This window comes from Cygnus olor, chromosome 3 (genome assembly GCF_009769625.2).
Source record: "Cygnus olor isolate bCygOlo1 chromosome 3, bCygOlo1.pri.v2, whole genome shotgun sequence".
Taxonomy (NCBI): Eukaryota; Metazoa; Chordata; class Aves; order Anseriformes; family Anatidae; genus Cygnus; species Cygnus olor.
This window is the reverse complement of record NC_049171.1, coordinates 67790104-67807917: the sequence shown is the minus strand read 5'-3', so window position 1 is coordinate 67807917 and position 17814 is coordinate 67790104. Positions and strand designations below refer to the sequence as shown.

The 17814-nt window shown below is 34.5% G+C and overlaps 1 protein-coding gene across 28 annotated transcripts in view; it reads right to left on the bottom strand.

Moving 5' to 3' along the window:
- The window catches only part of SYNE1 (spectrin repeat containing nuclear envelope protein 1), a 302466-nt gene that overhangs the window by 177846 nt on the left and 106806 nt on the right, over nucleotides 1-17814 (bottom strand). For 27 of the 28 annotated variants that reach the window (XM_040553823.1, XM_040553826.1, XM_040553827.1 and 24 more), the window contains 13 exons: nucleotides 17460-17620; nucleotides 14972-15122; nucleotides 11472-11699; nucleotides 10813-10911; nucleotides 8850-9037; nucleotides 8618-8741; nucleotides 7503-7669; nucleotides 6105-6258; nucleotides 5180-5808; nucleotides 4614-4793; nucleotides 2027-2177; nucleotides 1503-1661; nucleotides 552-734 (listed from right to left, as the gene is read on the bottom strand). In XM_040553823.1, coding sequence (XP_040409757.1) covers nucleotides 552-734; nucleotides 1503-1661; nucleotides 2027-2177; nucleotides 4614-4793; nucleotides 5180-5808; nucleotides 6105-6258; nucleotides 7503-7669; nucleotides 8618-8741; nucleotides 8850-9037; nucleotides 10813-10911; nucleotides 11472-11699; nucleotides 14972-15122; nucleotides 17460-17620 — 2574 coding nt within the window. The remainder of the gene's footprint in view (nucleotides 1-551; nucleotides 735-1502; nucleotides 1662-2026; nucleotides 2178-4613; nucleotides 4794-5179; nucleotides 5809-6104; nucleotides 6259-7502; nucleotides 7670-8617; nucleotides 8742-8849; nucleotides 9038-10812; nucleotides 10912-11471; nucleotides 11700-14971; nucleotides 15123-17459; nucleotides 17621-17814) is intronic. The other variant, XM_040553836.1, reaches the window with a different exon arrangement.

Genomic DNA, 17814 nt, shown 5'->3' with positions numbered 1-17814 from the left:
AAGCCAGTGGTGGCAGAATGCTTCCCGAACACTGATTATATTCCGAAATCTGTTTAACAATATTCAGAAAAGAAAGAGAGCATGTTACTGAACTTGTTATAACCTGACATTAAAATTTGCATTACAGTCCACCATAACTTTATTATACTGGCTGGAGAATGTATCTTTTAAGCTGAGATTTTAGAAGTTGCTCATTGCTTAACCTCAGGTGAGGTTGTCTAAATTTTCCATGAGCTTCTACTGGACCATAGTTCAGTCCAATGTCCAAATTTTTGAAATTTTTGTCCTTGCAAGAACACATGGTCACATACTGCTAGAGTCAAAATGACTATGACATTTAGATGGAGTAAGAGCTGTGCCATTCTTGTTTCTTTCAGAAGCAGACAGCTTCAAAAATAGGCTGAAGTGTCATCAGCTAGCCACTGCATTTGTGATAGCATTACTTGTGCAGGGGACACAGTGGTCTACAGCAGTGCAGGTTTATCTATGTGCCTTATATCACTAGAGATTTTCGCCCAAAACATTTTTATTAACAATTTATGTATAAGCACCTGAAAGTCTTTCAGGATGACCTCCATTCTCTGACTGTTACTCAAGTTGCTGATGCCTTCATTCAGTTGAGAAATACATTTATTGCACCATCCATCCATTTCTTTTCCAATTTTCAGGATGTCATCCCATAAAGACACACTTACACTCAGCCGGTCTATGTTGTCTTCAATCCTCTCTGACACCTTTTAAGAAAGGAAAACACATAAATACCATTCAAAAATTATTTTTAGATTTTTTTTAGATTTTGAAGCCAATTTTAAGACAAGTGCATCAAAAATAATTAGTTAGCCTAGGCAAAATAATTCTCCTCTTAGAGTTATGCAAAAGTTCTAAAATCTAATTTGAATTTAGTTTCCTAGACCATAAAATAAACAAAAATCATATGTTACTATTTCTAAAAAGCTGTATGTGTTTTGTTTGTTTGTTTGTTTTACTGGGAAATCATTTCAGGTTCAAGTAAAATTTGTTATTAAAAACAGCTACATTTATCTTTCTCATGTGATAAAAGAATTTGCTATCAAAGCAGTATAAATATGAAAATGAAAAATATTAGTTTCTATATTATGTTTCTCTGTTATAATGTCTCTCCCAATGTATTCACATCTTTAATGGTGTAACTTAATATGATGTAATTTACTGCTTTATTTATTTAGTGAAACTTACTGTCATGAAATAATACTGGCACACATTAGGCAAGAATCCAATCCAAATTTATATTCAAAAATGTGCACTGAGTAGATCTATAACAGTTACATTCATACACTGTTATAAGATTTTTTAAATGGAGCAAATTAATGTCATTGCTGTGCACTATCCCTATGATATCATATCAAATATCATATATTTTAGAGTAAACTTTACTAAAAAACTGCACATTCTAAGAAAATACTAGCACTTTAACCTTTGCTCAATTAAAAACTGTATTTTGTGTAAAAACACCAGATTCTTACATCTAGCCATTTGTCCACCATAGAGTTCATATCTGTTTTCACCACAGTACAGTCGCAGTTATGCATTCTTTTCAATTCTGCTAACAAATGTTTTCCTTTATTGGTGAAAGTATCCAGGTCTTTTTGTTTATCACTCAGGTCATTCTTGGCAGCTTCATGCTGTGGACATAAATATTTGCTTGTTTAACGAAGACTCAAAGAAAGAAAAAAAAAATCCAGTTCTTCAGGCACTCATCTCTAGGCCTGTGGTGTATATTATTCATTTGAAAATGTATTCATTAGATCCTAAAATGTTAAAATAGCAACAATCAAATACCCATTAACGGATTTCACAAAAAAGGCAGAAAGGACTATATTCTTTCCTCACCAGAATCGGAAGAACTTAAATCTTGAATATCAGTGTGTCAAGATTTCACAGTAAATTCAAGGAACTTGAAAGACAGCCCAATGGCACATTTCAAACAGAAAATCCTAATGAAATCAAAGATCATTTAAATCCTTCAAATGAAAATATATGTAATTACCTTCAATAAAGTTCTCTTGACATCTTCATGATCCTTCCAAATAGATTTGATCACAGAAGCATTGTCAGCACTGTCTATGACTTTCATTACTGTTGACCTCAAGCTCTGATATTCTTTCATCAGATCGATAAGAATACAGGACTGCTCCTTTCTGTAATGGTAAAAGTCTGTGTTAGCATAATTCATGTTTACATTTATGATGTAAAGTGCATGTAGTATAACAATTCAGCATGAAGGAATCAGAATGCAGTCCTAAACATATTTTGGGCAGTCAAGGAAATACTAATATTTAGCTTTCACAAATCACCGGGGGTCCATACATCACAAAGCACCTCACTGTATATCAAGGCAGTATATCAAACACCATCTCATTCATATCATATTGTGAAGCAAATGACTTTAGCAAAAGAAACACTAAAACTGGAATTCAAGTTTCTCACTTCCTAAGTTTAGCATCTTACTAACTAGAAACCACATTGTAATAATGTTGACACTTGCAACTAATTTTTTAACCTCTTCCTTTAACATGGAGTATTTCTTAGATAAGAAGCAGAAGTAAAGGCTAAAGCAATGCAAGATGAGTCTAACTATTTTGTTCTCCAACTATCAGATGCAATCTTTTGCATTAAAACATTATATTCAACTCACCTGCTATTGTATCATTGTATTGAAAACAAAATAACCTGATGCTAAAAAAAGGTGGTTTTTTTTTTTTTTTTTTTTTTTTTTTCCTTCCCTCTCTAGAAAAGCCTATTTCTGTTCAGGCAACAGACAGAAGAAAAGAATATATCCAATCCATTCTTGGTGTTTATGCTGAAGAAAGAGAGGTGAGATTAATATTATGGATAAATTTAATTGTAGAACAGTGTTTACCATTGAAAGGAATTTGGGAAATATGACATTACCAAGAAAGAGATACAATTGCTTTAAGACCTGGCCCTTTTCTGAATGTTCCAAAACACTCTCCAAAAATAATTGGGTTTGGGAGGGTTTAAAATTGTGTGTATATGAGACAGAAAACAGTTCAAAATAAATTAGATTAATACTTTAAACAAAAATCAACATTATTTTTACTTTAGAAGGCAACCATGAGGTATATCATAGTTTTGCCTGGGATAGAGTTAATTTTCTTTGTAGAGACACATATGATGTTATGTTTTGGATTTTTGATGAGAATAATACTGATAACACACCGCTGTTTTAGTTGCTGCAGGGCAGTGCTCACACACAGCCAAGGACTCTTCTGCTCCTTGTACTGCCTGCAGTGAGGAAGCTGGGGGTGCGCCAGGAGCTGGGAGGGGACACAGCCAGGACAGCTGTCCTGGGCTGGCCAGGGAGATATTCCACGCCATGCAGTGTCATGTTCAGCAGTAAAAAACTGGGGTAAAGAAGGAGGAAGGGGGGGATGTTTGGAGTGATGGTGGTTGTCTTCCCAAGAAACCATTACAGGTGGTGAGCCCCACTCTCCTGGAAGTGGCTGAACACCTGCCTGCTGATGGGAAGCAGCTAATGGATTCCTTGTTTTGCCTTTCTTCTGCACCTGACTTTTGCTTTACCTGGTAAACTGTCTGTATCTCAGCCCATGAGTTCTTGCACTTTTACCTTTCCAATTATTTCCTCCATCCCACCTGGGGAGACTGAGTGAGAGTCTGGGTGGTGCTTGGCTGCCTGCTGTGTCTAAACCGCATCAGGGTACCTGAGTATTTTTTAGTTTTAGGTATAGATACACCTACTGCATGTGACAACTGCACAACTGATTTACCCTCAATGACGCATCTATCAGAGGCAGCTATTTTAATAATACACGTTCTTCACTGCCAAAGTGGTGCTATCTAGTTTTTGGCACATCAATACAGAAATTACTTGGCTTACTATTATTAAGGACTTCTACAGGTAAGAAAAATGGGTTGTACCAACATGCCACATGAAATACAAATTAGTAGCAGTGCTAAAGAAAAAGAAATGGCAAAGATTGTTTAGCAAAGCCATTATTTTCATTGACTTAGTTCATATCTCTTAAAAATACACTACAAAAATAGTATGAATTCAGCTGGAAAAAAATAAAAGCAAAAATGTAATCCATGTAGTTGTACAGAAATTTTGTGCAGACGAGATATAAGAGAGGGAAGGATATTTACAAATATATGTATCATCTCAATCAAGAAAAAAGGAACAATAGCACAGCATAAATCAAAATAAAAACATTTTTGATTACAAAATAAATACATATTTTTAATTATTGTGCCAGTAAATCAAATCAAATTTGGGGATCACCAAATTGCATCTGTCCATTTAAGTATTAGTCGGGTTTGGAACTGTTCTGCCTCTGCCCTTAGACAAAAATCATTAATTGAGGATGATGTAGTATTGAATGGATCTAGCACTTAATTTTACTATACAAATTTTAAAAAGAACATTTGAAGAAGTTGTCTTTAAATATAAGAAAAGGCATCTAAGACAAAGAAAATGTTAAGACAAGTTTAATTAGATTCTTTATTTCTGTAGTTTCTTTCTTTATCAACTTTCATTTATATATGTAAGTGTATTTGATAATACACTTACATTGATAAATTTAAGATCTACTTACTTTTCATGTATAACTTTCTTGGTATCCTCCCACAGAGATTCTAAGTGGTTAATCTCTTTGTCAATTTCAGAAGCAAGTGTTATATCTTTTTGGGCTATTTGCTTTGCTTTGTCCATGAGCCATTGGAGTTCATGCTGGTGAGAACTCAATTCTTCATCCAACTGGTTAAAGACTCTCAATCTACAAGTTAAAAGTCAGGTTACAAATTTACTTATCTTCCTTTTCATGCGAGGGAAACCTATGCTATATGGTATTTCTAATAACTGTTGAGAGTTTGGATTCATTTGAACAAAATAATTTTCTGTGACTAAGACTTTCTTCTCTGTTCTTTCAATATAAAAGATTTGACAGACTTGCTAAATGTTCTGCTCATGTTTTCCCTCCACCCAAACATCTCACTTCCAAAATTTGACTAAATAGATATATGGATTCACATGCCTTGCAAAATGGCAAGTAATAAGACACCCAGGCAGAAAACTCACACGTACCTCCAACTCGTCATAAAAAGTCTAGGGACTGCAAGCAAATGAAGAGATGCCAATCTCAAACATTTATATTGTTTTTACCTTTGCTGGAGGGCTTGCAGTGTTGCTTCTTGTAGGCCCTCCTTGTCAGCCTTTTCCTCAGTATCTTCAATACTCTTCAGCAGCTGTTCTTTACGTTCCGTGAAGGATCTTCTCAAGGTTGCAAGAGCTTCTGCCTCACTCTGTTTTGTTCCCAGAAGATTTTGAACTGCCTCCAGTTCTAAGCACAGATTATCCACCACAGCCCTGCATGAAGTCCTCTGCTCAGAATTCCCATGTTTCAGATGATATTGGGCCTTGGTAAGTGAACCGTCCAAACTGACGGCAACAGATTCCAATTTGTTAAGAGATTGAATAACATCACGGAGTTCCTTCTCCAACAACTCTGATTTAGCTTTATCCATATTTCCGGTTTTCTCCACTGTCTGCCTGAGCTGGTGGAGCACTCCTGATGAAGCACTATGGAGCCCCAGGAATACCTGCAGCTGATCCAGAGCCTCTTGTCTTTGGTTAGTTATTTGACTTGCCTCCTGGAAGATCTGAAAGCAATCTTCAGTCTTTCCTTGCAATGTCTGCTGGTCCTCTGGACAGCTGAAAGAACATAATTTATCTACATGTTCCTTCAGACTTCGGAATTGCTGCTTCTTACTTTCAATTTCCATTGAGTGGTTCTATTAGATAAAAAGAAAATATGAGAGCTGGGTTTCCTTTTCCAACCAAAAGTTCAGAAAACATTTTAGTATTAAACTTATAATTAAAACAAGTACTATCAAGGTGATTTTAGTAAGAACAGTTTGGTGTTAGGATTTTGTTTTAGGCTGGTCAAATGATTGAAATGTGTATGTGGCTGCAACAGAGTATTAATTTTCAAGCACAAGTAAATGATCTCCTGCTAGTTTTAGATGAGTATTTATTGGAATACACTGCACAATCTGTCTGCCTTTAATTTTGACATCCAAAAGTTTACCTTATTTTGAGATGCAGCCAGTACTTGATCAGCTGTGTTTATCTCTGAAGTGGCTTGTAGTTCAGCAAGAAACTGCTTAATCCAATCTGAAAAACTAAGTAGGAGCTCATCAAACTGTCCGTGCTCAGCAACAAGAGATTGAAGGAGGTTGATCCTATAGGATGTCAAATGTAAATATGAAAGCACTTGACCTAAATTAATCATTTCCCATATTCAAAATCATAGCTGACTGGACAGCATTAAAATCACTGCCAGGTAGAAGGAAAGAAGGAAATGTAGATCTATGTTACAAAAGTAATGACTGCTGTGTTGATTACTTAACTGGGAAGCACTACCTGAAAATATAAAATCAGGTCTTCCTTTATTCTACCATTCTGTTCATAACAACTGTTAGAAGTCCCCCAAGCCACCAAGGTATGGCTTCTTCAACTTTCCTTCATAGTGGTAGACCCAGCAGAGAATGATATTGAAGCTAACTTTCAGTTCTGTTTCTCCTATCTGCAACACTGCATGTGAGGTAAATGTCTTATGAATGTAGGCAGAGGATGAGTAGCTGAATGCTCAACTTTCACTGAAGTAAGTGGGGGTGGAGTCAGAGGAACACAATTCAAAGAAAGAACATGTCCAGACGGGTATTCAGCATGTAGCAGACATAAGTTTCTAAACCCTTGCCTTAAAAAAGGCCTCGCCGTTCATCCATTGCAAGACTTCCCTTTGAAATTTCTCTATGTGATTTTCAACATGAAAATTTACGTAGAAGCCTGTTACATTGTAAAATAATTGCATTGATAAAGAACCTAAAAAAAATGATGTCATTGACCAGGGTCTATTATTTAAGACACTTTACAAATAGCAAAACATGTACATTCATCACCAAAACAAATGAAATCTAAATAATACCATATGACATGGTTTTGAAAGGGAGGCAATGTTCCTGAGTCTGATATTAGCCAGTAGCCCAACAATTGAGTATTTATAGAATTGACAGCAAATGAAACATCCAAAGTGGGTTTAAAAAGACAGTAGTGTAGCTTTGCACAAGGTAAGGCATGTAACTGAAGAAATGAAAAGCAGATATTACAGATTCCAGAAATAATTTAGGAATTTACTTGAGAACATGTAATTGAGGAAGCAAAACACTATCTCCATTTCCAGCACCATACTCCTTGTAATAAACATCTTCTATCAAAGAAACAGGAGAGTTTATGCCAAAAAGACAACGTGATAAATCTGTGGGATTCCCCACATCCCTGTCCTGGGAGCACAGTGTACAAAGTGACTCTTAAATCTTTGTTTTCCTAATGATAATACTGTAAAACTAGGTTTCAGGACTGGGATTCCTAATCAAGGTATTGGTTACTCTCATTCAACATGTAATAAACATTCTTAGGCACAAACCTTTTATTGACCGTTTGTGGTAAAGCTTTCCACCTTTCATCCAGCTCTTTAAATTTATCTTTTATTGCTTTCACACACTCTTTGGAAGCTGTTGGGAACAGTGACTCATTTAACTGTAACAGGCTCGCATAGACTGAAGCATGAGACTCAAAATCTGCTCTCAAATCCTGGGAAAACAATGGAATGTGCAGAATTTAGATTAAATATGACATCATATTATGTCAAATAACAATAAATCATAAAAAAATCAACTAAGGCTTTCCAATACACCACTTTGAAAAAAGCGAATGAGCTCCAAATACTTGGAGGAACTGAGATCCATTAGGACACAAGGGTACTCAGTATCTCTCAGACAGCTAAAGCTGCCACTGTATTTCAGGAAGGATTCATCAAAACTGTTTTCCTTTCTCTCTCTCAGGACAAAGTGTGACCTTTCCATACAGCTCTACTGTCTGCTAAAACTGGCTAAAATCAAGAGTAAGTTTTGCAACATATTTTCCTTGCAGCATCAGAATTATGAGAAAATACTGGCCCAAACAAAGAAACAAAATAGTAATTTTCCTTCCCTTCAGTAACATTTAAAAGTCAAATTATGGATTGATTGGTGTCATGGAGTGTGTAAAGGATGCTACATCTGTCCAACTGCTTCCTATTAATCTAAAAACAAATGCCAGGAAAGATATACATTAGAATAGGATGAAAGTCTTGTGTTTAAAAAAGCAAAAGGAAATCAGACTTGTGAATTCTACGTCCCTGAATATCTTGCTGTCGCACCAACATTCTTCACATGAGAAAAGGAAAGTAACATTGCTTAATAAAGGAATTTCTCTAGAGTAAAGATCCTCTGGCGAGCAGACCAATGATAAATATATAGGATATGCCAGGAAATATTCTCTCTTGAGCAGACATACTATATTTGCAAATAACTTTTTTTTCCTTTTTTTTTTTTGATAAAACAAGAAAAAAAAATAAGAATATTTCCCTTAAACATTTCCGAAGTCCAGAATCAAGTGACTTGTCAGATGACAATTGAGCAAGTGCATACTAATGGTACAGAAACAAACTAGGATATGTAGGGGAATGATCTTGGGAATGATCTTTCAGCTGAAACATACCTGCAGAGATTGCAGTTCACCTGCCAGCTTAACTCTGTCAGCAGAAACATACTGCTCTGAAGGCCTGGCTGCAGCTTCACACCCCTCCAGCCAGGCCAGGAAAGAAGAGAACTCTTTCTCCTGCCTAAGAAAATCACAACATAGTGATCAATTCAAGTCTTCCCCATCATATCATGGACTGACTGTGGAAAGATCTCTGCACCCATCATAATAGACATAGGAGCTTACTCACTTCTTCCACTGAGCCAGAAGAGTCTCCAGTAAGAGCTGTTTCTCTTTAGCATTTTCGAGCACCTTTTCATAGTTCTGCTGTAACACTGTAACTTCCTTAGCAGCTTTTTCTTTGTTGGCCACCTTTCGGGCACAGGCTGAGAGAGAGGCCAGAGTGTTGCCCAGTTTTTCCACAGTATGACAAAGGTCCTAATGAACATGTAAAAGAAAGAGAAGTTGTATACATTAATAGCAAAACTACAGTAAAAAACGTGCGAAAAAATAACTAAATCTATACTTCCACCAGAAGTTTGAAGCAATGCCATATCCCCCAGATCATGAAGCCACTGTATAAATTAAGTTTCTCTCACATCTATCCTAGATACACGGGTCCAAGTATATCAATCACCACTAGCCTACAGTGGGAAAAGACTTTCCTAAGAACAGTGTTAAAGTAAAAAAACAGTCAGCAATGAAACAGTCAGATCTTCTGAACTGGCATACAACACAGCATGATCGGGTAGGACAATGCTCCAAATTCCAAAGAAAACATTTGCTTTAACTTATACAGATACAGTAACTACAAATGCTCCTGCCAACCTGTGAAGACTGCCACAACCCATGTCATGACAAGGGAGAAAAAGGGAACAGTTACAGTAAGCTCCTGTCAGCGTTCACCATAGCTGACTCCTGTCAGTGTCTTTTCATAGGAGTCGCATTCAAAGTTGACTAGACTTTCCAGTGTTGCGATTGCTAAAGGGCTGGGAAACTTGTTCACTTGAAAATGAACCAAAAGTAGTAAAATGAGCTAGAAAAGCACAAAATAAAATACATTTAATACCACTGAAGTTCCAATTTACAGGTGTGCAATGGTAACAGTAATGGTTATAATGACCATCATGGAATAAATCATATATAGGAGAAATGTGTATTATACAGCAAAACACTGCTGCTGTTTAAACTAAATAATAATAAAAAAAAAAAATTTCACATTAAGATATTGGATCACCATGATCCTGTAGGCAGGAAAGGAATACAACAGTATACTCAGTATATTCATAATGTTTAAAAGCCAGTAACAATAATGATTACATATGTTGTCTGAATAAATTTTTTATACGCTAGTTCTTTTTCCTGAACAAATATCAAGCTCTTTTTGAAGTGCTTTGGCCAGATCTTCCTTGCATAGAGACTTTGCAAGTAGTTATCACTAAATTCAAAAGGAAATCACATATATTTTTCTGCAATATACAACTAAGAGTTTTTACAGTTTTCTCAGAAAGGAAGACAATGACTATCATGGAAGAACATGTTACATACTTAAAGAGGCAGAAAAAAAATGCTACATACACCAAGTTCACTGAGATTTGGGCTTATCTGTAGTCTGAATACCAGTCCAAATTTTCCTTTCCTTTTGCAATGGACTGAACCAAATGTTGAAACACTCATGTGCTTATGGCACCACAGAAAAAATCTTGTCTGCTGAAAAACTCTGTCTGTGCACAGCCCAAGAAAAAGTGCCTCCAGGAAGATCCACTTTTATTTATTTATTTATTTATTTATTTATTTTATTTATTTCAATCACAGACCTCTCTATTTCAAAACCTAAGTTTCATAAAAATCCTTGAGGAACAATAGAACAATGCCTACCAGACTTGTTTCTTATATTGAAATATTCATATAGTATATGAAATTAAAAACAAAAACCTAAAGTCTCAATTAATACTTTTGGTGGTCTTTTTTCTAGAGGAGGGAGAAAGCCCTCCAAGCCTGTCTGAAATGGTGAGAGGTCATAGTGGAAGAAATCTGCTGCTTCTCTGGGGCTGCCCACCCCAAGAAGCAGCCCCTGCCTCCTCCTGTATCCATCCCAGGCTGTGTGGCATCAGGCAGCCCCAGGCCTAGAATTTACTAGGGTTTCTGTGAGGAACTCATTGTGGCTCCATTTCCCTGGACTCAGTGGCAGGAATCACTGACCATGTGCTTACCATGCAATCCTGCAGGGCTCCATATGTTTCCAGTGATGAAGTACATAATGTGAGAGGCTCAGCTAACTTAGTTTCAAATTCAGACACTGACTGCTGCACCTATGAAGAAAAGGATACAAATAGTAATAATGATAAAATAGCCTAAAATTATCAAGAAATACATACATGATGCTTCAAATGACGTTTTATAAATATTTAGTGCCAAGAGAATTTTTTTTTTTTTGTAGTGCTGGGTGTTTTTTGAAGTTAAAAGTTGCTAACTGTGCTCTGCTACTTGGAACTGGGACAATAATAATATCCAAATTATTCCCTTATTATGTATCATATTCACGTACTAACAATCTAAGGTTGGAATTATGTAGTTTATACATATAAACTAGATACTGGATATGTTTTACCATTTCCATCCAGAAGAATCACTTACGTTTTCTAAAAGACAGTATAAATTTTTGAGTATGTATAATTTAATGTCTTCCTGAACCTGCGTTTTAAGTCACTCAAAGCAAAAATTTACCTATGGAGTTCTTGCAATTACCTTACAAAGCTACTCATACATTCTAGTTCATTCTCTTATAATATGGTATTTTATATTTAATTTTGGAAAAATAGAATAATTCAATAAATGCTGCAAGTAGCCCAGTAGATTTTACATTGTCTACCTGTTTCAGACTTTCTTCATATTTCTGCTGTGCTGATACATTCCCTGTGATGGTTCCTTCCAATCTCTGTGCATGATTTCTTAGCTCTTCCCAATACCTTTTGATATGAGTCAGTTTGGCTTTAATATGTGCACATTCTCCAGAGGTAACAAACTGGGAAAATGACTCAGCTTCCTCTTCTAGTTTTGAGATTCCAGTTATTTTACCATCTATTTCGTTATTAATAACCTAAAATATAAAGTAATAGTAAATAAAGTAGCACAACAGGTTTTTAATGATCAGAATAACATATTATACTTCCTTCTTTCACCTATGTTACCAATATTCTTAATTTAAAATGTGAGAGGAGAGTTCATTGACTTCGTGAAATAACTGGTTATGAAAGTCTTTAATATACCCTGTATTTCTCCCTTTCTTCTTTAGATTAGCAATGGAAAAGGTTTAAAATTCAGCCTGACACAAAAACAGTGTCCATGAAGAAGAATTAGAATTTGCTGAGGTGCATATTTTCATCAGTAGGCAAGATGGTTCATATTTTACCATGTCATCACGGCAAATTCATATGCAACTCTCTTAAGGATTCAAAATATTTGTAAGAAGAAATAAGTAAATGTGTAATTGAAAGCAATATTGTTAAGAAGTCAAACCCTATGATCTGATTACTTGCTTTTAATAAATTTTCAAGCACTAACAAAATAAAACATGCTATGATTCAAAAACCAATAGAGGTTGTTTTCCTTTTCTAATTTAAATTTCTATTGTATAGTAAAGTATAAATTAAATTAGATGTTGTGGTAAGGTGAGTGCACCCCCAAGCAGAGGATTAAATAAAGAACCACATTACAGTATAAATTTCATTTACTATGAAATAATGGTGATAACAGTCTTTGGCACTTTTCAGCTGTCTCCTAAGTCCATTACTAAATGCATGAAGATTGAGTAACACTGGCTTTATATTTCACTAAGTAGGTGACAACAGCTTCCTCTGTTTTTTCCTCACTTACTTTTATTGCAAATTAGAGGTAAACCTGAAAGCTATAACATGCAAGACGTAAACTTTTGGTATTTTATATTTGGTAGCTATTTATTCAAAAAGCATCTGTGAACTTGCAGACATATTTTCTTTTCAGGACAGAATTCTTATAAATTCCGCAGATGAAGTATGTCCTTGGAGTTCTTTTCAAAAGGAGTGAAAAACATGCACTGGGGAGGGAATTGAGAGCCTAGAGAGCTCATTGGAATTGAAAGTGGCAATAACATTCTTAGCTATAACATTGTTAAGATATGTATGTATATGACATTAACCTAAAACTTTCCTGAATATGCACTCTCAAAGGTATTAAAAGTGTCCACCTTCCGGTATAATTGTGATAAAAATATGGTGCCTTACTTATATAGCTCATAAGTAGCTTTCTGCAACATTCAGAGTCCAGAATTAACACGGTGACAGTACAGGAAGAAAAATCAAAAAAAAAAAAGTGGTACTGGAAGCATTTATAGTGTCTCTTTATGCAATATATGCTGAATTAATTCATATTATAAAGTAACTTTTTTTTTTTTTTTTAAATGAGAATATGATGCTGAGGAAAAAATACTAGATTTACGTCCCTAAAGCTGAAATTATCTAACAATCCAGCAGATACAAATTAGGCAGCACTTGTTTACTCCCACACTATTCAGTTAAATTCACTCAGTTACAGAAAAGAAGGTGGGTAATTGAGGCCTTCAAACTCCCATTGAGCCTGCCACCAATGTTATCTTCTTGTGATAGCTGTCATTTTGACCACCAGGAATTTCAGAAAAATGTGTAGGTGAAAATCTGGTTCTGATGACATCATCGGGGTATTGCAATCAATGTCACAAAAAGCAGAAAATTACCACTATTGTACATGATAATTATGTTCAGCCGACCCCAGGTTTTTTTATCTGTTCAGCCAAAGATGTCAGTGAACACACTATATTCTCTTATTTGCAGTAGTCCTTACTAAATTCTGTACCTGAAATTATGAACTAAGTATGTTGATTAGCATTGTGACATAAACTAAACCATCAGGAAACCTGCAACAAAACATAACAATTTATTCAAAATCAGGCACACAGAAATGCTGCTGAAGGAGATCTGTAGCTATGTCCACATATCTGAGGTTGTATGACTCATTTCACATTTCATAGAGGTGCTTTGTTTACCTGAGTTACAATTATATACTGTAGGCTTTATCCGAAGGGTTTTCTCTGCTTTGTGTCTATTTACTCAAACATTTATAAAAATTATCTGCTGGCCATTTTCTTTCTGTCATGATGTTTAAATGAAGAAAAATTGTGTTGGAATTTTCAGAAATTTGCAATGCATTGCAAAAATTACTGCTTATCTGCATAAATAGCAAGGAAGACCCTTTCTGGGGCATTGGCTTAAATGTACTAGTAGAGCTTAAAGAGGCTCAATTTAGACATGCAAGAACTGTCTTTTCTCTGTAATGCAATATTAATATCATTTTCTGTCTTAAATATTGGAATCTTACCTATTAATTATTGACAAGTAAGGATAGATGACAATGCATGCCAGTGGAATAAATGCATATATTTGAAAGGAAGATATTTAAGTTGCTTCAGCAATAAAGCAAAAAATCAAGCATTGTTTTATTCTTCAGTGATGAAATCAAGATATTTATTTTGTTTGGTCTACATGAACTAGTGACTTAGTGTCAGTCTGGTCCTTAACTGCAAGCAGCTGCACAACTCTGCACTTTCTCACTTTCTGAAGGATAGGTAGGTCACACATTAAGAAAATTTCAGTATAAAAACATGTTGAATAAAAATAAAAAAAAAATAAAAAAGCCACTTTAGAAACATGCAACTTCAAAGAAGGCACGTTTTCATTTGTGGAAGAAGGATTTCAAGGCAGACCTTTAGAAATGGAAATGCTTGGAGACAGTACGTACCTTAGCAACAAGAAACTAAAAGACTATGTCTACAGGAATGTACACAGAATTTAGGACAGTGTAAATATAGTAGCAATAAATGCAGATTTGCAAGCTACTAAAGTCAATATTTCCTTTATTATTCTATAAGAAAAGATAAAACATAAATCAAGTTATAACTTTTGCTTGCAAGATTGAAATCAAGATCTATACCTAGTAGATGACATATGTTTAAAATATATATATATATATAGAGAGAGAGAGACCTTATAGGTATGTAGCTATTTTTTACACCAATGGAAATTACCCAGAAAAATAAGGAAAAGAGTATAAGTTAAATGATATTTTTTTTAATCATACACATAAAGGCTACACCAATGTACACTAATCACTAACAGAGAAGTCAGAGGAATTTTTCTTTAGCTTATATGAAACCTTACTGTTTTGCATGTTCTTGTACCAAGTGTCATCACTATTTCACGGTAGTTAGGAAGTGTGTAAAATGGCTGTTCTTCCTTTTGGCCTCTATCAAAAGAGACAGAGAATGGGATTTTAATGGTAAACATAACAAGAACTAATCACCTTGATTTGGCTGATCTGTTTGTCCAAAGGAGATGATGTTGTTTCCAAAGTTTCCAGTTCTTTTTCTTTTTCAGCTATCCAGATGGACAGAGCTTCAAAATTATTGCCAAAATGATCCCACTTGTTTTTCACCATTTCCATGCTTTTAATACTAAAATTAACCAAATTAATTAGAGAGAATAAAAAGTTTAATATATTAAAACTGCCTGTATTCTTGCTAGAATAAAAATGTAAGTAATTCAGTCTAAAGGAAGGGCATTTTAAAAACTCCTGATTTTAGAAGACTAAGATGTGAGCCTAAATTCAAACTTGTCTCTCTTTTAGACTGTGTACACAAAGTCAAACCATTATGTTAGTCATAGTGGGGACACCTGTGTTTTCTGAGGCAATAATTTCATATTGAGCCAAAGAATCAACAGATATGACAAGTACCTCAAAGTTAATATATTTATGTTTTGAAACATCCATTATAGATATGTTAAACAGAGAGAGACAGACTGATTCGTATATATCTTGGAAAGCAAAAAAAAAACACCACCACCCTTTTTTTTTGTTTGTTTGTTTGTGTTTGTCACAAGTGAGAAGTCTAAGGCCCTTATAAGATCTAACAGCATTAACTTTCAGTGTAGAAATTTCTTCTACTTTAAAATCAGTCTAAAGATACCAGTACTAATGTGGGTCCTACACATAGCTTGTAAAATATGCACTTTCCATTTCACTGAAAATATAAAAATTTCATTAGAAAAGTTTGAATATTACAAAACTCCAAAATACATGTTCCTTTTAAATATAGCCTTAAACAAACAAACAAACAAAAAACATTTTTTTTTAAAAGATTTGATTTCATTTCCTTTTTTTTTTTCTTCCCTCAGTAATGCTAGAGGAAGCTTTAAGAAAAGATGTCATTGAAAAAAAGTAAAAATGGCCTTTTTGTTTTTGCTTATTTATTTTCAAAATGAAAATTTCCCCTTCCTGTTCACTGTCATAATGTATGTATGTAGGATACCTTCAAATTACTGGGCCAACATTTTTATTAATGTGAGTTACAACATAATTTTTACACATTGATTATGTGTTCTGCAGATTAACTATAGAGAGTTGTATATATTCATGGGTTTTGCAGAAGGGATTTATTTCTTTATTATCTGTCATATCACAGTATCACAGACATTCTGTATAATCCATACATTCAACTAAACCTGTTCCATACCTAGATCAAAAGGGGATATCAGCAATGGTTTCCATTTAGAACTAGATTACATGTTATTAAAAAAGTGAATATTAGTTGTTGGAAGGATGAATTTCCTGTATCAGAATTAACTAAAATCATACAAGCTTTTTCAGTAACATTGGAAAAAAAAAAAAAGGTTTATAAAGTATTCAGAAAGATATGGTAGAATGTTTGATTTCAAATCACTCTAATACACTTGCATAAAATGGTATCCAAAAAAAAAATATAAAAAAAAATAGACCAGCAATAATCAGAAAGTTGCATCTGCTGCAGAGGCTTGTTATGTTCTGTTTTACAGCTCTTCTCTGTTCTTAAAGATGTTCTTCTGCATCAGGGAGAAAAGGGTACCAACTAAATTCGTACCAACATGTTGACTTGACAATGGTCAATAGAGAAAAAAACACAAAACAGCAATGCTGACATTGTCTTTTGCTCATATTCAGATGGAATACGTGGTATTCCACCACATGGTGTCTTCTTAAACTTGTATAGCAAATTAATCTACATAGTAAATCCACGAAAACAACATCTTTTGTGAGTCTGCTCTTAAATATGAAAAAAATACAAATTTCATACACACATACAAGTGTATGTGTATATAGAAAAATGTCAAAAGCTGAAGCACTCTTGAAGAGTAACTTTGAGCTGAGTAACTTCAGATTACTTAGGAAAAGGGATAAGACTTTCACAAATACCAAAACATACAAATATTTACAGCATTTAACAATATTTTCTTGTAGTTTGAATGTCACGCTTTTAAACATAATTTGGCAAATGATGTCTTCTCATTTGTGATGGCAGAAGCAGCTTTTGATATTGCCCATGAAAAGAAAAATCTGGGCATTCAGCTAAGATAAAGGCACTTCTTGACATTTCTATAGAGAAAACGGAAAACTGAAAATTGAGGCAAATACGGTACTGTTCTCATATTTGCACTGAGATTGTTCTTTTTAAAAGATTGTAGAACCTCAAGAACAAGATTAATTATCCCTTCCTCACAAGACTGGGTCTTAAAGGTAAGAACCGTGACAGGTTAAATGTAACTACAATGATTTCATAAATTATGTATTATCAAACAAAGATTATTTGCACATATTACCCTTTTGACATATTTGGTACTATAATCTGGTAGTTATGTCATGGCAAGCTGAAAATGACAGAGCTGATGAGACAACACAAAATGTTGGGCAAGGGATTCTAGAGATCTGATTCAATCTTATAGTGGAGAATAAATATTAAGACTTATTAAGAACATACTCTTCTTCAAGAGTAACTTCTACATTTTTCACTTGTTCTTGGATAGATTTTGCCTCCTGCTGAAGGGACTGCTTATTTTTTGAACTAAGATGTATCTCAGAAGAATTCTTCACCAAATTCTCAGCTTGTACAGTCATGGCTTCAGCGTGTTTAGAAAGTTCCTGTAAGTATGAAAGACATATTAATACAACTACGTACAGTTTTATATATTCGAAAAGTATTTTTTGTCCTCAGTGTTTGTTCTCGGAAAAAAGTATTGCACAGGGTTATGTCTGTCCCATATGTATATTCTGAATGCATAAATACACAGAAAAAAAACTCTCAATAAAGTTATTTTCATGTTGCATTTAATGTA